Here is a 24822-nt window from a genome sequence, read left to right as displayed (position 1 = left end):
ATAAGACTATTTTTTTTTCTCCCTAAGGTAACATTTCCAAAGTTTTTAATTTAAGCAAAATTGGCTAAAACAATGATAAAATGATACTAATACTATTCCAATAGGAATAAATCTTCCCAAGATAGCATTTAATTTTCTCATTCTTGTTATCATAATTCGGTGCTTCTTCAGACTGTACTGACCGCTGTAGCTTGGTCACCTGGACTCTTTCCTGAGCAGCACTGGCTGAAGCCCCAGTCTTTATTGCTTTTGAGTCTGGACTTGAATGGGTTCAAAGAAGCTGGAAATTAGCTTTTGTTGTTATTATTGTTGTTGTTCAGCTGCAGAAAATAAACCATGGGGCAGAAGGGAAAATGTCCATCAGACCTGACTATTACACTTGGTCTCCACTTAAATGGAAGAAAGTGCTTTATGCATGCAACCTGTTTAATGCTCAATAGGAACTTGCACTTTATTGGCTCCTTTAGGCAAGGATCTCTTTTTGTTTGAGAGTGCCAGACCTGAGTTTCATCTATTAGTTAGACAGAATTTCCGTTTTACTTTCACAGTATTAACCATCAAGCACATCATCTTATTTCAGCCGGTACTGTATTTCATTGGTACTGTAAATCTGAGAAGCTAATGAAAAAATAGCCTAGTAAGAAATTTTCCTGCAGTGATTGTGGGATGCTGGGTAAACAGCTTCCTCCTGCACAGCACTTAGGCAAGGACTGACTAGAATCTGATACTGGTGGTAGTCTTGTTTCAAAGATAACTTTATTTTCTTTCTGTCTTTCTCTCTGCCAATCATTTACATGGAGACACCTGACCTCTCAGTGCCTTAAAGGCCATTTCTTCCTAAGCAGAGTTCCTGAACAAATCACAACAGCAGCTGCCAATTAGGCTGTTCATTTGAAAAGGATGAGAATTATGTTTTGTGTTGGTTGCTCCTTTGCTAATTATCAAAGACATTTTGCTACAAGTAGGGTTTTCCTTGGTTTTGAAATGCTCTCGAGTTTTTTAAAAGTCAAGAGACTGGATTGTAAGAGCCATTATATCCTGACATTTTTGTGGCCTTTTCTTCCTAGAAGCGTAAACTAATTATCTATAAACAATCCAACGTCTGATAACAGAAAATAGTTGGCATTAACCAGAGCTAGATTAATATAGGCTGTATGCTTTACAAGTATGCATAGCTCTAAATGTTTTACCTCTTAACGACTCATACAAATAGCAGGACCAAAACCAGAGGGCCCATACATGTCCTGTGTGACTGTGGAGGCTTTAAGATAAGGAGCACTAAACCCATTTCGTTTAGTGCTGTTGCTCCCTCTGATTTGAGAGGGCTGCTTCTCCCAAATGCACAACAGGTGCAAGGTGTCATGAGTGGGACCCCTCACAAACAGCAGATTGACACAGTTGGGCAGTAGTAGCACATAGCCATCTCTACTCAGCTGCTCCCCTTCTCTCATGGGAAGATAAAAACAGAAGCTGCAGTCCTGGCACGTGCTTTTAACAATTACAAGCTCGGGAGAAAACATTCTGCTACTGGAGCAGAATTTGCAGTAGATTATTTCTTTTCTTAGGAAAAGAAAGCTGAAAAGAAAGCTGATGGAAGAATCCTGTAGAAATCTCCTCTGTATCTAAAGAGAGATTTGTTGTTTAAATTGAGTGTAGGTCTGCTTTTGTGTAACTTGTTTACGGAGATATTTAGGCCAGTAGAAATGCAGTAAAACACCTAGATCACAGTGATGGTGCTTCATTTGGATATAGGGAGCTAAAAGCTGACTTTAGCTACCTCTTTGCCTTTAGTCCTAGAACTTTAATTTCACTAATCAATCTGATGGTATTCAGGAAACATTCCTTTGACTCACTGACTTTTTTCCCCTGTCTGGTAGGTCTGGACATCACCATTGTGATAATTCACTTTTTAAGTCATATTCTGCTGTTCAGATGTGTTCAGATGTGTTCCAGTTTGCTTCAGAAGTCAGTCTATAACTATGGATGGAACAGCAAAGTCTAAAATCTATATCAAGGCTATTCAGTGGCATATCAGGGTCCAGTCTCTATAATGACTTGATTTTGTTTTTGATGAATTAAATATAAATATATTTACTTGTGACTTTTGTCAGTCTTCTTCAATCAGTATGGTTAATAAGCATTAAATGAAATAATATGTTTATAAACACAACCCTTTTACACCCAACAGCTTTTGGAATACAGCTCAACTTATGATGTAGATATTAGATGACTAATCCCTACCCTGTTTCCTTTATGAAAAATGTATAGCTATGTCATGAGCTAAACAAGTTTTAAGAACTGATTATATTTTCAAGAGTTTTCCAGAAGATATTAACTACCTCTCTGTAAGGTGATGACTTTCCATAATCAGAGATAATCATATCTGCCTTATTGTGTGGAGATTAAAATTTGAATCAATCAGTATCCATCAACGAGCAAAGATCTAAAATCCCAGTCTGAATTTTCAATCCTTCAGAATAAGTTAATTTGCTCAAGCAGTCCTAGTAACACTACATGCTTCAGTAAAGTTACTCAGAAGTTATGCAGTGCTGAGTTCTTTTGTTTTACTTTTACCCTGTTCTCAACCTTGGAGGTGAAGGGCCACTGAAATCTTAACACGACATCTTGTACATACTGCACTCCCAGCACAGCTGAACAATCAGGCCAGAAGCTTTTCTCTATAAGGTAGGTGTTCCCTAATGGGTTTGCTGTCAGGATCAGGAAAAAATGTGAGTAACTGTTTAACTAGTAATGTGGTAAGAGAGCCCCTTACACTTAATTTCAGAAAGCAGCCCTCACGAACTTGTTAGACACAAGTATTTCAGAGGTCACTATGTAAACAACTTTTAGACTGGTGGAATGACTGCAGACAGGCAGGGCAGTATGTAACATACCCCTTTGCAGGCTGGACGTAATTCTCTATAATATAGAAGGCTTCTCTCTATAAATAAAAGGCTTTTCTCTATAAATAGATAAAAGAATAAAATAAATCTAATAATTATCTATAAATAGATAAATAAATAAAAGGCTTCTCCCTATAAATAAAAGGCTTCTCTTAATAATCCATCAATAGGAAACTGGGCTGGTCTTAGCTTGGTATTTGAGTGAAACTGAGGGAGGGCAGAGACAAAAAAAATAGTGAGGAATGTCTTCTTTTCATGCAGAAAATACAGTATTGTCCATGCATCCCTTTCTAGAGCTGATGTATAGAGATACAGTCTGCCCATTTTCAACAAGCCAGTAATTTCTCTTTATCTAGCAACATCCTGCCCAGCCGCTGGCTTACTTGTAGCTGAGCAAATCAACCAAATACAACTGTACATCTGAAGAACCTAATTCAAAATATGGTCTATAATGTCCCAAGATTTAGAAGCAGCTGTTGTTTGCCTGCAGCATAATGTGAGGTTATACTTGCAGCTGTAAATAATTCTAGTGAAAGCTGCACAGAATCAAATATCTTTTGATAAGGTCCTACCAGTTTCGTCTTCTCCTTCACTGAAGATATACTGGATAAATTAAACTTTATATGCATCCAACTCAGGAACACTCTGTTTGACCTAATCTTGTTGCCATGGAAGGCAGTGTCAATTTTAATGTTAAAATCACTGTGACCATAACCAGGTCAATGATGATGACTTAAAAATACTGCCATAAAACATCATTCACACTAAAAACAAGCTATAAAAACACATAGAATTTGTCTGAATACTTAGTGAGACTTGGGACTTTTGTATGAATGAAAACTCTCTCAAGTCTGCATTTTCACTAAATCTTTGTCATCTTTTCTTATGACTGCGTTAAAATAATCCATTGTTTGTGACACGATTTATGTTACTTTGTAGTTTCAGAGTCTGTAAGTTTCAGATCCTTAAAATGTAATACTTCTCTTTTACGGAATGTTAATCAGCGATTGACTGGATAATAAAGGATACATGGGGACTAATAATTATACAGCATCTTTCAGCAGCCATTCTTAATAGAGGTTCTTAAATGCGAATTTAAGGTTTTAAATAGGCTTTAATTTTATATCAACATCTGAAGAAAATCATATCAGTCTCTTTTTATTTGTGTGTCCTTTTAGACCAAATGATGAGGTATTATGAGAAATGTAGGACTCAGCAATATGGCCAGAAACACCACCACTGTCATTGTATACCGAATTTTACCATCAAGATATGAAATGCTAACAGCCAGTAGAAAATGTAAAGAAGATTATGCAAAACAAAGGAGAAAAAGCATTTGTTTAAAGACAACTAACACAATTTCACAGTCAGATTTACAGTTTTAAATCTGATTTCCATGTTCTTCGTTAGTTTTAGCTTCAGCCTTAACTCACTGTCTTGTCAGTGTGCATTACAGCTCACCAATCCTTACTGAAAGGCCTGTCATATTGTAACAAAAGAGACAGAGTGCCCTGGAATAATTCTATAAATGAACTGAAAAGCCTGTGATTTCGGCCAGTAATGAGCAATAAAAATGATTTAAATTGGGAGCGAGGCCATCTGTCTGAGCAACAATGTCCATTTATAATGCACTAAAGTCATACATGATTGTGACAATGCTGAGTGTGTGGCTCAGTAAATTTTCTTCAAGGTAATTCTTGGGGGGAGAGAAAGAAAATGACAGTGCAGATCTCACCGAAACAGCTACATATGAACGGGTAATCTATGGATTAGAAAATAAATTAGAAGAATACAGAGGAATTTGACAACAATTTTTGAACAGTAATATTGTAAGGGAGGCTGAGGATTAAGAGCTTATGGGGGAAGAGAAAAACAGAATAGAAAGGGTGCATAAAACTCATAGGTTCTTAGAGAAACACAATTCTTTTTCTGTGTGTTCAAGTGTAGATTCAGTTTATTTTCACTGTTTTGTTTTGAACTGCTGAATGTGAGGGAATAAAAGCATGAACATGAACGAAACCATTATGCGTTTAAACTAAATGTTAGTTAATTTTGTTGTTGAAAATATTCATATGTAATTGGAATTTCCTTGCCCTCTATCTCTTTCTGGCTATGTGTCACTAAATCATGCAGATGAATATCTGAAAAAGACTTGTATTCAAATTTCAACAATTATACTCAAGGGCAGTAATAGCACATAGAATTCAGTATTTCTGCAAAATAAAAAAAAATCTGTAGTAGATATAAATGCTATGCTATTGTCTTAAAATACAGTCACCAGGGAAAGTTACTGTCTTCTGCTGGAATATTTTCTCAAAGTATCAACAGCTTCTGCAGGTATGAAGAAATGCAATTGAGAAGACTTACCCTGTTCACTAGCTAACATTTCATTCTGGAAGTACCAACCAGAAACTTTTTCTGATTTAAAATCTGTGAGAGTCTGACAGTTGAACTGATACTGTGGCCAGTATTTTTTCTATCAAACTGTTTGTTATAGAATATTGGATTTTTGATTAAAATGAGATGTGCAAGAAGAGATGAAATTTTCTGCATAAAATTTCTAATGCTTACAACAGAGGAACTGCTGAGAAGGGTACCAGATTGCATCATGAAAATTGTAGCCTTGGAGCATATGTTTCCATTTTGTTCTAAGAGAGAGATTTTCTATAACCAGGGGTTCTTGGGACATACAAGTCAACATTAAAAGGGAAGAAAACAGCATTTAAATGACTTGTCTCAGGAGCTAGGTAGTGACAAGGTAGTCTAATATTATTCCTTGTGCTGGAAAATATTTTCAACATTGCAATGCAATATCTCCTGTACTGAGAACAGCCCCAAGTTTTTCAAAATAATTACACTTATACTACTCACCTGTTTGGACTAAAAGCAGCTCATGTAATTTCTCATCGCTAAACTTTAAATAACAAAATGGAAAATTTTCACAATCTCTATAATTATATCAGATTTTTAATGAGATAGAAATAAAATGATGTCATTGCTCAAATGTGGGGGCTGGACAATCTGGACTGTTTCTACAGTCCCCTTTTAAAAGTCCATATGGATCTACTCTCTCAGACCACTTCTTTCCTGTTTACCAGAGCTCTTGGATTTCTTTAACCTTGCAGAATTTTTTATTTGGAAACTGATGTAAACTATTATCTCCTTACTCTTCATCTCCGTGATTGATGTTTTGGGTCTCTTGGGAAGAATATATTTCTTCTTTGGCCAGAGAATTGTTACTGTTTTCCTGGCAAAATCTCATCTTCCCCCTAATGAAGTCACGGGCCTTTTCATTTGCATTAATGGAATCCCATCCAGATATGTTCTAGTATGTCTGTCTATTCCTTGTACCAGTTGAAGACATAAAGTCAGTTATTTCCATGCCCTACCTGTTTAGTTCTCATCCTGGAATCTGATGACAGATTGTTGTAGGTATAGTGGGCCTGCGTGACTCCACAGAAAAGGACTGCAACGATACCTGAAATTCAAAGAAAAGACAGTTAGCTGCTTCTATTTTCTTCCTAGGTCTTTCAAAGGGCTGCATAATAAACCTAATTAGACTGTTAAAAGCATTTGGTAAAAAAAGAACTGTAAGATATGTTTCATAAGAGCATCTTTCAAATAAACTAGAAGTTTTTCTTTGTTAAAAACCATAAAGGTCTTGAATCTTCTAGCTGGCATCATGCATTCATAACATTTCCACTGCTGTGCCTTTGGCCTGGGAGCATAGTAAAATTTGTTTGAATTAATATGTGCTAACATCTGACCATAACCTGACAATTAGGCAGGACTAAAATAATTGTAATATGAAGGACTTCAGACTATATGAAAATTTTGGCAGAGACTGAATAGGAAAGGAAAAAAATAATTTCTCATTTTTAAATACTTTCTCCCCAGACCTGACCGTGCCTCTAACTCACTAGAACCATTGAGTAACATCACTGCAATGCCATATTGTAATTAGAGTAGCTGATATGATTGTAACTGCAATTTTCTGTCAGCTCTGGACATAGACCAAGCAGAAGAAACTCACACAGAAAGAAAACAGAAAATAAAATAAAAGTGTCCACCAGTGATCATATGCAAATGCTCATGAGGAAGAAAGCTCTGTGTTTTTCTTAAACTCCGGGCATGTTTACATTGATAGTTACTTACACAACAGCTCAGGGCTTGTTGATGTCCATTCCAATCATCATTTCCCTGAAAACCTCCACCCACATTTCCTGAAGCATGAAGAGCAAACAAGTTCTGCTTGGTTTCTAGACACACACCTCCTCAGCATCCACTGGTTCTGTACAAAGCCAGCTTGCAGTGTGGTCATAGCATGCCTGTGATCTCCAGGGCTCACAGACAGGCAGTTTTCTGCCATTCATCCCACGGTGCTTTAGTTCTTACGCCTTTCAGCCCTTCCACTTGCTGCCTCCTGTCTAAGATGTACAACATGCCCTAATTGGCATTACAGTTCTGATTCCTCCTGGACTGCTCTGCGACTTGTTAGGTAATTTTTAGCTCATAGGCTGCTGACGTGTACTGAAATAACATTAGCGAATCCTAGAAAACTCATTGAGGCATCAAAGCAAGCACAAATATACCAGCCCAGGGTTGGGTGATATTCATCATTGCAATGTGACCGTGTAACAGCTTTCTAGGCTTTCATTGGGTTAAACTATCATGAACTGAATCATATACATCAATTCTACTGGAAGCAAAAGGCTTCCCAATTCTCAGAATTGGGAAAATAATCAGTTCTGTGCCTTCAGGCCTGGACTTGAAACTGGGAAAAGCTTCTCTCAGCTTCTCCAAGACGGTGACTCTCCTGAATTTATGAAGACCAGCCAGAAGGAGCTCAGTAAGGGGGACAAAATCTACAGTGCTGCAGGCTTCAGTACAGCAAAACTGATATAAAACAATCTGCTACTTCAAAAGGATTAAAAGAAGTAGGCCAGGCTTAACACAGCCACAGGGGACGAAGGGTAGTAATGTTCTGAACAAGCATCAGGTGGAAGTGCTGGTGCCTTGACAGGTCCTTTAACAGTCTTATCCAAACCTCCAAGTATTTGAATTTTAGCAAGAGGGCCTCTGTGGCTCTCTGGGTGAAATCTCCTCCTCCCATAAAGCAAAGCAGAGATAAGGAAACATGAAAAAGTAAAAATTTAGATAATGCTAAAACTATTTCACTTGTGGGAATATGCGTGCAGGGGAAAAGCACACCGACACACACCACTTTGCCATTACTACCTTACCAGATCTTTCTCAAGTTTCTGACTCTCTTTGGATTGCTAACCATGGAAGTGCTGTCCAACAAGATCCAACTGTCTTTATTTGCAAGCCTGTTTCTGGGAAGAACTGAGGCCTGGCATTAATATGCCCTTGATGGAAATAAAAGTATGGAGGAACAAGACACTGACATGTATTTAGCACAAGAAATAAGTGAAAAAAATGAGAAAGCAAATATTTTTTTTTCTCTCCCACAAAGCAGCTTGGACATTTTCTTTGCTTCTGGGTTCTCTTTCTATTTATTTACTGGTCCATTTCCTACAGAACACAGGCTCTGCAGCCAATAGATATTCCACTGAGTTTAAACTGCTGTCTTTGTTTTATAATATTTATTTTCTTGTGCCTGTTTTGATCATAGAATCATTGAATGGATCTGGTTGGAAAGGACCTTAAAGACCATCTAGTTCCACTCCTCCTCCCATGGGCAGGGATGCCAGGGCCTCATCCAACCTGGTCTTAAACTGTGGGGATTGAGCATCCACAATATATATTGATATATATATTTTTTCTAACTGCACTAAGGCTTTTCTTTGCAGTAAATAATATGGGTAGTGGTGAGATTGTCACTGACTAAATATGTTCCAGGAAGTTCATGTTTTTATTGAGGCATAATTGTTCTTCTAAATATGTCTTTTTTCTTAGTAAGTGTGTTTTATTGTGAAGAAGTAATCTGGAGAGTTTATCATTTCTCAAGGCATTAAAATATGTAATGGGATGCTCAAACAATGAAATCTGAGTTAAAAAAAACATACCTAATCAGTAATGTTGCTAAGTATCACTAGCTCCAGGCTCAGTAATCGGAATGGAGATAAGAGTTTGTGATTTACTTTCTTCTACATGAATCATCGTCATGCCAAGTCTTGCATTTTTAAATTGACTAGTAAATTCAACTATGATTATACAATGCTTTTTGACTGCTAAGAAACTGTTAATTATTGGTAGCAAGAGAACTGAGTGACATAAGGAATAAAATGGCCTAAATCTGATTTTACAATAGGAATAAATGATCTGAACCGTGTAATTATGCAAGTGGAGAAACCAGAAACCCTGTTTCCCAGGGAATGAGGTGGAATATTTCAATCGCTACAATTGGAGGCTTAATATGTACCAGCCATGTCTTTCAAAATGAATGCTTCATTAAAAAGCTTGCAGAAAATTGTAATGCATTTCCTTAAAAATGATTACTTAAGACTAACGACCAATTACATGCTAATGCAACTACTTAAGAAAGAGGAGAGCAGCACCTAAACAGGCAAATATGGAACTTTTTAGGTAGAGGGAAAAAATGGGATGAAGTATGGATTTCTTTCTAAGACTATTAAAGCTGAATTTTGACATTAGCTGGGTTGCAAAATACAATATGGCATATAAATTAGGTTGTTAAATTTTTGCTTTTTTTTTCACAGAGAAATAGATAAGAATAAACATGATAATTCTGGAACTGTAAACAGAACTTATTTATTAGGTGCAGTGAGGCAGATAAAGTGAGACAGTCCCTTTTACCAGTCTTTAGCAATCAAAGCTGTAATTTCAGGGTGCTGTAGATTAGCTCACTTTTTCGTATTGTTTTATTATTTCAATTTTTAAGTGGCAAAGTTAGCTATTGCTGAGAGACTTAGTACTACAATTGCTGAACACAATGTGAACAGGAAAAGCTTAGAGATTAAATGGGTAATCAGCTGTTGAGTGCAATATAGCTGCTTGTCTCTCTATAGATAAAGTTACTGAAAATTTTCACTTGATATAAGAATGAGAAACATAACAATACAATGTTGATAGTCACTAGTGAAGTTTCAGCTGAAGCTTAATCTTTTTGAAAAGGTTTCATTAGGTATAAAAGCCTACCATTTCACTTGATTTTTTGTTTCCTACGTAACAGAGAAATAACTTGTTAGTTGTTAATGTAATTAGAGAACTTACTGTTAGTTTTGCTGAATACTTGTTGAAATCCTTGATAGGATAAAAGCTAGATAATATAGGAAGGACAAAGGAGTAACTTATATCTTTAAAAGTATTTTGCTGATGCTGTGAACATTAACATGACACTATAAAAATTAATGCATACATACTAATCTTAAAATAATTTCTGTATTGTAAGCAAAAGAGGATAAACATCCTTCAATCATTTCACAAATAGGCAAAAGGGATATATACCCTCATTTTCCAATATCTTCTGCTAAAATGGGAAAAAAATCTGTACTTTGTCAGAGAAGGGCAGCATGTCTAGGGGGTGCTTTTAATGAAAACCAAAGTGACTGGCTACAATTTAAACTTCAGAACTTGCTAATCCGAGAGAAAAAACTTAGATTGTGTCTCCAGTTGTCAGGTCTTTTAATGGTAAAAGTAAGAATTTAGAAAAAAAATACAAATAAAACAACACTCTAACTTCTGGGGAAACAAAAGAGTAAATTACTGGATGAAATGTAGAACTTCTTTCAAAAAGGCAGACTGACTGGATTTCACCCCAACTTTGAAGCATTCCAGAGCTTCAGGGATGTAGGGATGCCCAGCGTGCTGCACATGCCACAGTACAACAGATGACCCAATCTTGCATCAAAGGGTGAAATGTGGGAAAAGAGGACAGTGAGAACTGGAAAATAGAGAACTTATTTAAATCAAACAACATGGAATATGGTCAGAATGGAATGGAATTCATGGAATTATGTCAGAATATCTCCACAGAGCCCACTGGGCATATACCAGTTGTCCTGGTTTCAGTTAGGATAGAGTTAATTTTCCTCCTAGTAGCTGGTGGGGTGCTATGTTTCGGATTAGGATGAGATGAGTGTTGATAACATGCTGATGTTTTAATTGTTGTAGAGCAGTGCTTACACCAAGCCAAGGACTTTTCAGCTTCTCGCTCTGTCCTGCCAGCGGGCAGGCTGGGGGTGCAGCAGGAGCTGGGAGGGGACAGACCCGGGACAGCTGACCCGAACTGGCCAAAGGGGTATTCCATACCATCTGACGTCATGCTGAACAATATATAGGGGTGGCTAGCCGGGGTGGGGGGGCTGGCTGCTCGGGGATAGGCTGGGCATTGGTCAGCAGGTGGTGAGCAATTGTATCGTGCATCACTTGTTTCGTACACGTTATTATTAGTAGTACTATTATCATTATTATTATTATTATTTTCCTGTCTTAATAAACTGTCTTTATCTCAACCCACAGGCTTCACTTTCCTGTTTCTCTCCCCCATCCCAGAGAGGGAGGGGGGAGGGTGAGCAAACGGCTCTGTGGTGTTTAGGTGCCGACTGGGTTAAACCACAACACCAGTGCAGACTGCATCTGTGAGTGACAGGAAATGAGACATTGTCTTCTTCATCAAAGTAATAAGGCTATAAATCCAATAGCAACATCAACCCTATTCAGTCTGTTTTCACCATGGATAAGAAGTGTGGCTAATCGTTTTCTTAAACCTACACCAACGCAGAACCAGAGTTGGTGCTTTGCTCATGGAACTCTCATCTTTGTAATTCTTATGTTTATTTTATGTTGGAGTGACAGAAAAGAACAAAAGACAGAGCTGAGGGAAATTTTCAGGTCCTCATTTGAGAAATTAGATTTGATACTGGCCTTGTCTACTTCAAGTGAGACCTGAACTTCAACGTGGTGAGACATGCCAGGTTTTATTCTAGACATGCCAGGAGTGTTTTTTCTGTTTATCCTAACACTATTGACTAGCAATAATACCACAAATTAACATGGATACTTACCATTAGCTGAGAGTTACTAGTCTGATTTTATGCAACTGATCATCAGTCTCAGCCTCATGCTGTGCTAGAATAGGTACTTCAACAACAAATGTCTTTCTCCTCTTCGCTTACTGTTTTAAAAGGGTGTACCTACAGCAGCACCATGTGAGCCAGACCGAAGCAGAGCCTGAAGTATGTCCGTAGTCTGGTCAAGTGACACTGTTGCAAGGGCGAATGGTTTAACTAAAACTGCACAGAGTATTGGATTTAGCATTTATTTCAGCAAAGGATGTCTAGAACATCCTCGGAAGTACAGGATTCATTCCTGACATTCTCTTTCTTAGAATACCACAAAGATCATGCAGGGCCATCTCTGATTTCCTGCAGACAAGTAATGGGTTAGTAATTAGTGTCAAACTTTCCCGGTTGTCATCTGTCTCTGCACTGTGGTGCAAATGCCATCTTCCTAAGCATGAAGAGCCTGCTTTCCTAATTAGACCCAAATTTCATCTTTTCCTCCTAGGAGTGGCAAAACTGTAGCTTGAGAGAACTGAAGAAGTTTCTTTCCTTTTGACCTAGAAGCCAAGCTATGCCCTCTCCCTTGTTACTGCACGGAGTCTACCTACTTATGTGTATGACACAACACGACACGTTACATATGAATAAGGAAAGAAAACCACAAAGTTGAGAATTTAAAGCCTGGAATAATGTCCTTTCATGGAATAATGTCAGGCCAGTGAACTAAAGACAGTCAGGTACCAAACTGCACTGTGCTTACACTCAACTGCAGAGAGAAAGAAATGTTTTGATCTCTTCTGAGAGGGATATAAGAAGAAGAACTGGTCCCAGCAGTTCAATAAAGCAATGAAGTACATGACTGATCCTAGACAAATCACAGCAAACAGATGGAAGCAGTGAACAGCTACAGGGATTAATTCACTTTTTCAGCAGTATTAAAGGAACTGGGAGTTGGTGCATTTGTTCTTGCTATGTCCCAAATACAACAGGTAGCACAAAACTGCCCCAGTGGTAGACCAGATCTTTGGAGTATTCTTTGGACTAGTCCTAGGTACATCAGTCATAAATAATTTGCTTATTTATATTTGGAGAAAACCCTTCATCACTGGGTAGACTGTGCTCCTGTATGAGGCCCAAAATAAGAAAGCACATGTCAGACATATCATGAAATGTTCAGAAAAGAATTGCTGGGGATGAATAAGCAGCAATAATTTGTTACCACAAACTATTTAATTCATAATGACTAGAAAACTATCATTTTGGGCTGAGTTCTAAAAACCAGTCAGGGAACAAGGATGATCTCCTGCCAGATTTCTTCCTTCAAGACTTGTCTTTACTAGCTTCATAGCACAGGTCTCTGGTATTTAAATCAGAGGCTGAAAAGGTTTGAAGAAACCCTTCTTTTAGGATCGACATAATTTATTCAGCATCTCTTACACCTGCTCAGGAGACGCTTTTCACTAGGAAAGTAGAGTAGTTGGCCATAATTTTGATGCTTTTGCACTAATAAATTACTTTGAAGTATGCATGAAATGGATACATACATGTATTTGAATGATATATCAACCGCTGTTTGAATGTCTGCTTAGTTCAAACACCTGCAAGTACAGAAGGCCTAGCTGAGGTGAATGTTACATACCCATGCATTTCATGGAATCTTTCACAGACTAATGACTGAATGATCACTTAAAAATTAGCAAATTTTGTCAATTAGAAAGCAAGAGAATAAGCAATTAATAAATGCAAGATGTACTTCCCTCACTTGTTTTGCCAAATGTTTAGTTTATTTTTTTTATGATTTTTTTTTCATAGCTTTTTAGTAAGTACTCTGTAATGAAGTTTGGAAATGAATGCAGCTTTATTAACACTGACCTTACTATAGTACTCTGCTATTACAACTTAGCAGTCAGGAATGATACACTTCAGGGCAAATCAGAAAATGCACAAATTAGATTCTACTGTGTAAGAATCAATTTATCATGCATATGTTAAAGCTTGATGTTATAGCTATAAGATTAATAATGATTATATTAATTTATGAACCGTAGTTATCTGTTTAACAATAATTGTGTAGTCATCCCAGATTTCCATTTTGTTTTGCTGGTTTGATTGTATCCATTTTTCAACCAGGGTCAGATTCACATATTATGTGTTATATATCATGGGATATCTTGAGGAAGAGGAATAAATTTTGTATAAAATATTGCCCTGTACTACTGCTCTTTCACATTAAAAAAAAATAAATCCACAAGTCCAACAGTGAGATCTACCACCCACTATACCTACACAAAACACAGTATAGTCCTTTGTTTATAAATTATGACATACTTCTGTATTAGACTTGCAAAGGTGCATAGTGATTGAAGAGATCGTGCGGAAAGCATTACAAGCATAAAATTAATTTGAGATTACATTACTTAGTAGCTACAGGGAAATACTGATGTCTGTGTTAATCTTTTGAAGTTTGTTCAGAAGGAATGAGTAGAGCAAATACAATATGCAAGGAAATGAATATGAATATAGGTGTAAATGATATACAATGGATTAATTTTTGAAGCGAGTCTGCTGAAGTCAAAGATTTTAACCTAGGAATTCAGTTCATTGAATGGGGTAGTAGAGCACAGCCATTCCATGGCTATGATGTTCTCTTAATTCTAATGATTGCTGTTGAGGTCAGGCACACTTGACTGTAGAACCAGATGATATATGCATTAAGTAAGGTAAAGAGCAAAACAAGTAATCTGGAAAAGACTGGAAAAGATACCATATGGAGTACAAGCTCAGTGTGTTCTGAAGGACAACAAGCTTCTCCCCTTCTGCAAGAGCCACCTCTGAAATCTATACATCCAACAGAACCTAATTCAGCTGAAATTTTTTTGTCCTGGAAGTTTAAAATCATACTACTAATGGAGGAGATTTAGAGCTATTTCAGATTAGATTGAGAGAATATTAAATCAAAACTGGTTAAACCAAACAACTAAAAATATCCACTCTAAACTGTGATGTTAACACAGTATTAAGAATGTCAGTATATTTAGAAAACATTGCTTTGAGCTTATGAAGCTACAACAAAGGCTCCTTGAGGTTTTTTCACTCTAACAGCTTCTGACAAAAGCCTTTCACAGAAACTAAACAACAAAGACCTAATTGATAAAACTCTCAAGACCAAACTTTGCCTCCTTACAATAGTGTAATTAAACATTTTCCAGCTGAAACTCAGAACACATCCCTGAAAAAAGGCTAGTGACAGATCTAAAAGGTCTTGCATGTTTTCCTTGCAATTTCTGTATTGGCAGAGCAAATCTGTTTTATAAGCCTATACCAATTCCTTTATTTATATGAAATAGCTAAATTTCCCTATAATTTTCTATTTTTCCCATTAATTGAATCTTGACTTTCATTCCACTCTCTTTCTCTGGCTCTTCCTCTGTCCATTTAAAATTCCTTGCCAAGGCTAGCATAAAAACCATCTGTGGGATTCAGTAAGTCTTTCATTTCAGATATTTTATATGTTGCAAAAGTAAGGAAAAATGGAACACTCTTCAGAGTGACTAACAGAAGAGACTGCACTGTCTGTCATCTCATTTGCAGTATGCAAAAAAGGCATATGACAATTATTTTTTGCTGCCTATGTAGTCTGCTCCTGTGCCCAAGAAATGGAAATTACCTTTGGCGAAGCACCTGGGGCTTTAAAAGATATTGGTATTTCCCTTACAAATCCACTTTTTGGGTATAATGTTTAACTTAGAGATTATGCATTTGGTCCTTGATGTAACATAGGATCCTTGTTCTCAGCTTGGAATGTATTTTAAAACATCTTTCCTTGGGAAGTCAGTGATTTAGAAAATCATTACCTTCAGTTGAAGGCAAGAGATTATCATACTTCTTTGGTGATTTTTAGTAATGGCATCACATTTTAAAGAGCCATTAAGCACAAAGAAACAAAATGGACAGATTTTCTCCATGAGACAGAATACTACACTTTTGTTCAGTTCATGTGCCCCTCTTTGTATTCATTAGCTTGAAGATTTTGTCAGGAAGCAGGACACAGAATTATATATTTAATAAGGCAAAGATGTCAGAAGATGCAGGTGTTAATACTAATTCAAAAATCATTTTAATTGTGTATTAATACTAAAAAAGTAACATGCTGGCTCCATAGAAGTCAGTGGAAATATAACTCAACTTCAGAAGCTTTGAACAGTTTTGCAAACAAAACAGCATGGGCTGCATTAACACTCCATTAAGCAGTTTTCTTCCCCTGACTTTTCATGCCACTAATTAGAGGTGACAGCTTCAAGAACATTAAAATGATGAAGCTATTATGAAGTTTGTTCTTTCAAATCACTCTACACAATAGATTGCTACCTGGGTAAACTATACAATTTTAGAATTTAGAACAATCAGAACATGTGTGTCTTTTTACTTTTCACTGGGACCTGAATGTACCTCTCTCCAGTTGCAAAAGGTGTTTACATAGGCACATTGAACAAGATGATTTATTTTTCAGAAAAATCCAGAGGTGGCTGCACCCCACTGGCAAAGGTGAGGATGACCCTGTCCTCCATTTTAGCATTGAGGGTGGGGAAACAGGAGGAGGGACCCAGACAAGAAGTGTAGGAAGAGGAGCTCACTGGCCATGACAGTCACACAGCACTGTATATTTTGTTCCTCATGCTTACTGTCATCTATTGCTCTGTTGCTCTATAGGTGGGCAACAAATAGCGGGATTAATAGTGGGACAGAGAGTGCTGGGAAAATGTAGGTGGATAGGAAAGAAGACTGGGGAATTTAGCCTCCTTTAATAAGTCTTTGGAAGAACCATTCAATGTCCCTACAAATTTGTTTTTAGAGATGAAACAACCTCCAATGCAGCAACTGGCTTTTAGAAGCTTTATACATGATGATAAGATGTCATGCCCAAAATAAATATGCTATTTTCCCACACTAGAGGTATATTATAAAACTCCTTTTATTCAATAAAATGCTACACTTACCTGTGAGACCAGCAGCTTCTGCTGATAAGAAGGCGCTCCAAGATAGGAGGAAAAACAGACCTGTCTCCAGCATGGGGAACTCACACAGCTTTGTAAATTTTGTCAGGTGCTGAAAGGTTGCTAAGGAAAAGTAAAAACCAACTATTTTATAAGCTTAAATTGTCCACAAACAGGGGAAAAAAAAAAAAAAAAGAAAAAAAGACACCTCCCTCCCCCATCTATCCAAGGAAATTCAGGAAAAACTGCACAACATCTAAATTATCTCAAAGAGGAAAATCCAGCACAGGTTTTAAATGAGTGAATTGTGCAAGTCTGCTATTTGAAGTGCTTCTGTGGTTTTTGAACCAATGCTTAATTGGTTGCATTTTATATTATTTCCCCAGAAATAGAGGAAAGAAGCTCATTTTGTCCAGTTCTGTATTGATAGGCATTTGTTTTACATTTTCATCAATGCAAGAAAGATGAAAATAGCTGCTCTTCATTCTTCATAGTATTTTACATGAAGAACTGTATAACACAAAAAAGTGCAGGGCAACAGATATGCCTTTTGTTTCTGTTTTAGGTAGACTGACTGTCTTCCTTTGTAGTCTGGAGTTTGCCTTGCATTTTTCTGTGATTGCTGCTAGTCTGTAGTTCATAATTAAGTTCATGTAGTTCATACGTTCACACTTGAACGTCAAAACATGTCAAAACCTCAATATCTCACTATTTACAAACAGTAAAGACCAAAGTCTTGCCTAATGTTAAAATAGATTTGCATAAAATTTGGAAATAGGCTTGTTTGAGGTCTTTGTGGATTCTGACAAATTAAATGTCTTGTCAGTTCATGACTTAACTGTTTGCAAAGTCTTGAGTCGACAGTGAAAAGGTTCAAGCTCAAAGTAAAGATGGTCATGTTCAGATACGATACACATATATAGATGTTCTCTCTGAAAACAACCCATGAAGGATATTAAAGCTGTGACAACAGCATAAGAAGATCCCATAGCAAATGATCCAGCAAAGATCCCCAGGAAATTTCCCACTGACTGGAAGAAAGCAGCAGCATCAAACGCATTAGGATTCTCCTTAGGACTGTAAATGGATATAGAGCTGAAAAGAAAACAAAGGGATTGGGGAGAGGGAGAGAAAAGGGACTAATGAATACAAACACATTATTATGATACTGGAATCACTAACTGTAAATAGACATTTCTAGGGACTCAAAATGCAAAACAAGGCTTCTTGGTGCTGATAGCAGATGGGAAGGCAAAGCAGATGGAGACTGGGGTGGGAAGCAGTTTATTTTCAAGGTATCACAATGGAAATCAATAGTCTGCTGCCAGTCAGTAAACATTTTTGTACAAGAGGTGCCATAAAGAATATTGTTTCCAGGCCGACTAAACATTAATAGGTGGTAGGTGTATAAGAAATGTGCAGGGAAGATAGGTAACTTTGAATTATTTATTGACCATATGTCTTCGGTACAGTTATATATTCACAAATATTCCTGATAAAAACTGCAACTTCATAGCTGAGGCTCAAATGGGTGATACAAATCACAGTAGGTACCAAATCTGCAGCAGCAATCTTGTCATAAACCACCTAGTAGTTCCCTTCTTGGTGTAACCCTTCATAAATACAACTGAAAGCATATCAAGAACTCAACAATAGGAAGCCTTGAGGACAGAATGAATGTTGTCCCACAGGAAGAAACTGCTGAAGTTGTCAGAGGTCATCTCCCATGTCCCACCTCTGAGCACAACCATCAAGAGTATTTCTGAATGGGAAATGATGTCACCGAAGGGGAGATTGTGCACTTAAAACATTTCTGAGAATTTCAGGATTAGTATTTGCCACTAGCCAGTTATTGCCCTAGAAATACCAAATATATATGCCTTTTTTTGCTTCTGGAGCCATTAAACTTAACAGATACACAATAACCCTAAGCCTCCTAAACACTAATTAAGCAACATTTCAGATTTTTGTGGTTCTGTTGCATTCAGTACTGTAGGCCTTTTATGTTTGTTGTGAAAGAAAATGTACTGAGCTTGGCACTGGATTCCAGAATGTAGCTTGGGTTGCTGGAAAATGGTTGGTATTGTAAGCGTTAAAAATTTAGAATTTTTAAAATGTTTTGAATATTTTAAGCTCTTGCATATTAAGTATGTGGTCCCAGCAGTATGATGTCTTCCATCTGGAGTTAAGACTTAGAGACATAGCTCTTTATGGAGGATTTTCTAAACAGTTACATTAATTTAGGAATCTGCAAATAATATGAAGACAAGTGAAAACAGACATCATGCTTTCAATCTGTAAAAAAGGCACAAGGATTCTGAAACATATGGTGAAGCACCACTAAATATGGGAGGTAAATACTAACACACTAGAATGGAAATCACTAAGCACCAAAATCTGGTATCTCTAGTTATGCTGATCAGCAGCAGCACAAAACTAGTGAGATGATTCATACTGGAAAGTGCTATTAGTATAACTACACAAAATACTGTTCCCAGAGGAAATGCTATTTGACAAAATGCTGCTCTCTGAGTTTTCAGTCCTCTTTCAGCTGTGACTCTCTTTGACCCTATTCTTAGACCAAGGGTCAGTTATAATTCTTTGCTTCTCTTGCCTTCAAATGACTCTTGAAATGTTTGTCTTCTCTGCCCTATTGAATATTTGTTGTTTTAGACCTCATAGGAAATAAAGAACTATATTAAACCACAGATATATTTGCTAAATGGATGGAATAGGTATCTCTGTCAAAGGAAATCCTATCTGTAGTGATACTGTGCAATTATGTTTATCCTAGAGAAGAGAAGGCTCTCTGGACCTTATATGTTATATTTTAGCGTCCTTCCAATACTTAAAGGAGTCTTACAAGAAAGATGTGGAAAAGGTCTTTGCCAGGATGTATAGCAATAGGACAAGGGGTAACGAACTTCAAGTAAAGGAGGGAAAATTTAGATTAGCTCTAAGGAAGAAATTCTACATTCAGAGGGTGGTGAGGCCCTGGCCCAGGCAAGCTGTGGGTGCCCCATCCCTGGCAGTGCTCAAGGCCAGGATGGATGGGGCTTTGGGCAGCCTGGGCTGGTGGGAGGTGTCCCTGCCCATGGCAGGGTGTTGGGACTGGGTGGGCTTTGAGGTCCCTTCCAACCCAAATCATTCTATAATTCTGTGATTCTATATACTAATCTGCTAAGCGTATTTTGTATGCTTAAGGAGGGCTTCAGTTTAGTCAGTTAGTTAGAGTTAAAAATCTTTAGTAGTGTAACCAGAAATGCTAGATCTAAAACTTTAGGCATGTCTTGACAGTAAAGCAGACACTTGGATCTCTTTTATTTAACTCAAATAAGTATACAGTGCCTGCAGCTCTTACTATATATTGGTTAATGAATTATAAATCAGGAATTGATCATTTGTGTCACAGGTGCTCTGAATTCACTACTCACAAGCATTGAGTGGTGAATTTAGGGAGGTCAACCTGACCACATCCTAAAATAAAGCAAAACCATTCAATTATATTGATGGGCTCTGTCCTCAGAAAAGAATGCTCAGTAATAAAAAGTAAAACAACCAAAAAAAAGTATTGACATGGAGAGAAAGTTTACTAGTCAAATTTCAGCTATTGCCATTAACTGACTTTTATTTATTTATTTATTATTATGTACGTTAACCTCAAGGCAAGAGAAGTTGACTTTGTTAATACCAGTCAGGGTTACAATTTACCAACAGCTTTCAGGTGTAGAGACAGCTAGAAGAAAACATCCTATTCTTGATGTAGTTATTTCAGCAACTAATATGGAGTGACTCATTCTCAATGGGAAATTTTTCTACTCAATACGCTCCCCCAAAAACATGGTATTTTTTTTTAACCTCCATAACACAACATATGCTCATTATGCCAACTACGGTTTCTGCTATAAATCTTTTCAGAACTAAGGTTTCCCATATACCAATTTCCTACAGTTCAAAGAGTATTTAGTTCTATTTTTCATTTTGTATTATTCTGAACTAAATTTATTATTTCCTTTTCTGAATGTTTCTTCTTTAATACTATATTTTATCTATATTTTAAGCATCCAAAATACATACTAATTTACCTGATAGTTTTCCTTTATGAGCTACACATAAACAGAACACAGTTTTATACTGTTTATTCCAGTACTTCCTGCCAAGTCAATTATTTGATCTAAAAGCAAAATTTCAAAGTTTAACACTGGAGAGAAACATAATTAAACTTAGAGAGCCTCTACTCTTCTGACTGCTCCTCAGAGAGCAATTCAAGAAAGACGCTGGCATGGCTCACTGTTGCTGTTAGTCTGCTCTCTGTGCCTGTTGCAAAAGGGGGTGATCTCAGTTCATTATCAAGCAGTGTGTGAAACTTTGATATTAAATTTTAAATTGCATTTAGTTTTTTAATATTAGGGGTTTTCTAATTGTTAAACTAGTATAACTAAAAAATTGTGTGTTTAGATAAGTTTGTATCAACATTGGATTTAGGAAATCCTAAAAATACATACAATAGAAAACTGTCTTCAGAGTTTGATAACTGAACAGAACTAATGTCAAAGATATGCTTTATTGACCACCTATAGTGAGAAACAATTGAGGGACAGAGTGAAAGATTTTTGTTAGGTCCTCAGTGAGTGCTTGATAGACATATCTCACAAACACCTCCCCCAGTCCCTACTATCCTACTGGTTCTTATAAGGATTAGCTAGTACCTCCTGTATTAGAAACCTATTTCATGGATCCCTTTTTCTACTCAGTTCTTCTGTGCTTCCTTGACCAAATATCAATGGACAGGGTCAAGTGTTTTCACAGCTTTCAAAATGGAAATATAGGCAATATTTATTTAGACAATAAAATGTAAGTTATGATCATAGCTTTTGCTTGAGACAAAAAGAAGGATTTACAGCTTGTGCCATTTATACCACACAGATCATTCTGCTTCTTCCCTCCATGACCTGTTAAGATCATTTAGGATGAAACCTCAGGATGGTGAATGGTTCTTTCTATAGGGTTGTATAGAGATATAATACTAAAAGTTTCCATGGCAAGTAGAATTTTAAGTGCTGTTGTAGTAGGAAGAGTATAGCCATGTTTCAATTTACATCTTAATTGATTAGTTTTTACATCCCAATATTCTCAAGAAATATCTTATTTACTCGTAATATGCTTTTCTTGCTGCAATTTTTTCCAGTCTGTGAATTGGGAAATAGTCTGTGAATCTGTGAATATAATTTCATTTAAATGATAGTATTTTACTTTAAAAAAATTGAATATATTTAGGATTAGAGCAAAGGTTTTTCAAGAAGTCATGAAAGCTTTATGAGGAAAAATCTGTATATGAGGTTAAATCTTGTATCCTGCCTTTGGCCCCTGTCAAGGCCTGACGTGCCTCGGGCTGGCATGGCAGCATCAAATAGAGAGGTGTTAATAAGTTGTAACTAACAGAACAGCACAAAGATCCTTGGTTTTGATAAAAGCCAAAGTGATGCAACACATGTATTAGATGAGTTTTAAAAAAAAGATGATATGCTGGAAAAAAAGGCATGCAAGGATCAGAATAAAAATATGTGCAAACTGTAGAAGATTTCTGATAGAATGATGTGGAATCAGTGATTAGAAATAACTAGTAGATAAACTTATTCCTTTCTTCCTTCCTCTGTTTATTTGACCAACATGAAAGCAAAAAGCTTATGATCTTCAGAAAAAGATTTTTTTCCACTTGCTAGGTCAAAGGGCTTCCTATTGCCCAGTGGCCTTTTTCCTATTTGCTGTACTGATATGTGCTACATAATACTGCACAGAAGAGAATCAGGGACAATGTTAAAAATAAAATCATGTTGAATATACAGAAACATCAGATAAAATTTCCTTAAAATACCTTCACAGAGTGAGAGGGATTTCCCTCAGGTGATAAATAATTATAGAACTACATGGTGATTTTATCAGCTGCTAATTAAGAAAAACAAAATAGGCCATTTTATGACAGAGTTCAAGGTTGTTTTTAAGATGGAAAGAATGTTCTTCTTTCCTAACATTATACTTATACAGATAAAGGTAGGTCACTCTACTGTGTTAGAAAACTTGGAGTTTTCAGAGAAGTGGAGTGAACTGAACAATTTCTGTTCTCTCTAAACTTTTTAACTATATGATTTTCCTAAAAGTGTTGGAAGAAAGCTCGAAGCACAGAACTGTAATTTTCCCAAAAGGCAAGTGTTTGAACCAGAAGCTCGATGTGAAAGTGCATGTATACCACTAGACACCTACACCTTCTCTTGGCAAGTTTTAGGTTGGTAAAGGCTTCCGGGTTGCCTCATAAAATAGCTCCTTGCACAGTAATAGTAAGTAGATGAACTATAAAAATGAAAACAAATGAGATAAGATTGGGATGTGAGTATGCTAAGCCAATAAAAGCATCTGTGAAGTAGAGACAAGCTTTGCAGATGATTAAGGGAAAGGAAAGAAGTGGCACACCGCTGCAGGAAGCCTTTAGGACTTGCAAAAGCAACCTATTGTAACAGTAGATTGAGGCAAATATATGGAGATCCTCTAGATGAAAACTTCCAAAACCAAACTTACTGCATTTTTCAGACATATTTAGAATGGTGTTTGGTAAACAAAGTCCACGCACAGAAGGTGCATTAGAAGAACATAGATGAGTCTATGTTCATCCTTCATTGTAAAGAAATCTGTCTCCCTGGAATTTATTCCTGACAATATTTGTGAATGTTCAGAAGATTAAGGCTCCAGAAGTGTGGAGTTCACAGAAATTCGGACTTTCTATTTATATACTTATAAGTACTGCAAAAAAAGTTGCAGTTGCATCCAAATCTGAATGTCCAAAATATTGCAGTGACATCCAAATCTGGATGTCCAAAACTTTATTCTTGGCAGTACATCATATCATGGTTATATTCCACTCGCAATCTGGTTTTAGCACACTGTTAGTAGTTCTATTGGTTTTAAGTCTAGAAGAAGGTCTAGCAGCTATTTAAGAATCTACCTTATAGAAGGAATTACACTCTATTACATTTTCTCTGTGTAATGGAATATTTTTTCCTCTCTTTCCTGTCCTTACCTTTGTTCCTTTCTAGGCTTTTCTAGACTTTATGAGCTGTTATTGGACTTCTTGTTTTGATTAATTCAAACCAAACTAACACTTTCTGTTGTAGAACATAGGGATTTTACTGTTTATAGAAACCTTTCTTAAAGTAGATTTGTTATCAATTCCAAAGTGGCTAGCTGATGGCAGATGTCAAAGCACAAGGCATGCTAGAAAGGTAAAACTGTCATAGAGTTTATGGAAAACATAAGTTTTCCCATTTATGAGGAAATGCAACATCTGCATGAAAATGAAGAAGGAATTCAGTCTCTCTGCTAAATTTTCACTTAGCATAAAATATCTAGAGTTACTGATAGATTCAATCTTCTTTTAAATGACACAAGGCATTTTCAGACCAGATTTAACTGCATAGCTTAGTAAATTCATCAGTATTATTATAAAGCAGCCGCAGAATTTGAGTGACTCTGTCCCTTAACTTGGGCAGTCAGAAGTCAGCTTAGCTCATCAGGAGTCATTTTTGGCAGCTACTGACAAATATTTTCTACACTGGTAAGTATTTCAGTTTTCTTCTTTGTTCAGGCCTGAGCTGACACAGAGCAGCAACTGGCAGTACGTCTGGAGCAAATAATGAGTAGTTTGTCTTGTTCCAGGTAGACATTCCCTAATGCACATCTTAGTTTTCATCTGCCCTCAAACATCAGGGGCTGCAGAAAACCTGTCATTCTCCCTCCATCTCCACTGCCTCCCTAGCCATTACCCTTAGGGAGCCTCTTGCACCCTTAGAGAGTCATGGGTACCATCTCTTTATCATGGTGATCCTGCCCTGAAAGTTCCACCACCTTCACCTTTAAAGGAGCTGGTAGCTCACCCACCTTGATGGG

At 36.9% G+C, this 24822-nt stretch overlaps 1 protein-coding gene across 8 annotated transcripts in view; it reads right to left on the bottom strand.

The window, feature by feature from the left end:
* The window catches only part of SLC9A9 (solute carrier family 9 member A9), a 210794-nt gene that overhangs the window by 112310 nt on the left and 73662 nt on the right, over nt 1-24822 (bottom strand). For all 8 annotated transcript variants that reach the window (XM_040566694.1, XM_040566696.1, XM_040566689.1 and 5 more), the window contains 3 exons: nt 17841-17979; nt 16888-16993; nt 6293-6381 (listed from right to left, as the gene is read on the bottom strand). In XM_040566694.1, the coding sequence (XP_040422628.1) occupies nt 6293-6381; nt 16888-16993; nt 17841-17979 (334 nt within the window). The remainder of the gene's footprint in view (nt 1-6292; nt 6382-16887; nt 16994-17840; nt 17980-24822) is intronic.

The sequence above is a fragment of the Cygnus olor genome, chromosome 9 (genome assembly GCF_009769625.2).
Source record: "Cygnus olor isolate bCygOlo1 chromosome 9, bCygOlo1.pri.v2, whole genome shotgun sequence".
NCBI lineage: Eukaryota > Metazoa > Chordata > Aves > Anseriformes > Anatidae > Cygnus > Cygnus olor.
This window is presented reverse-complemented; position numbering and strand designations above follow the sequence as displayed.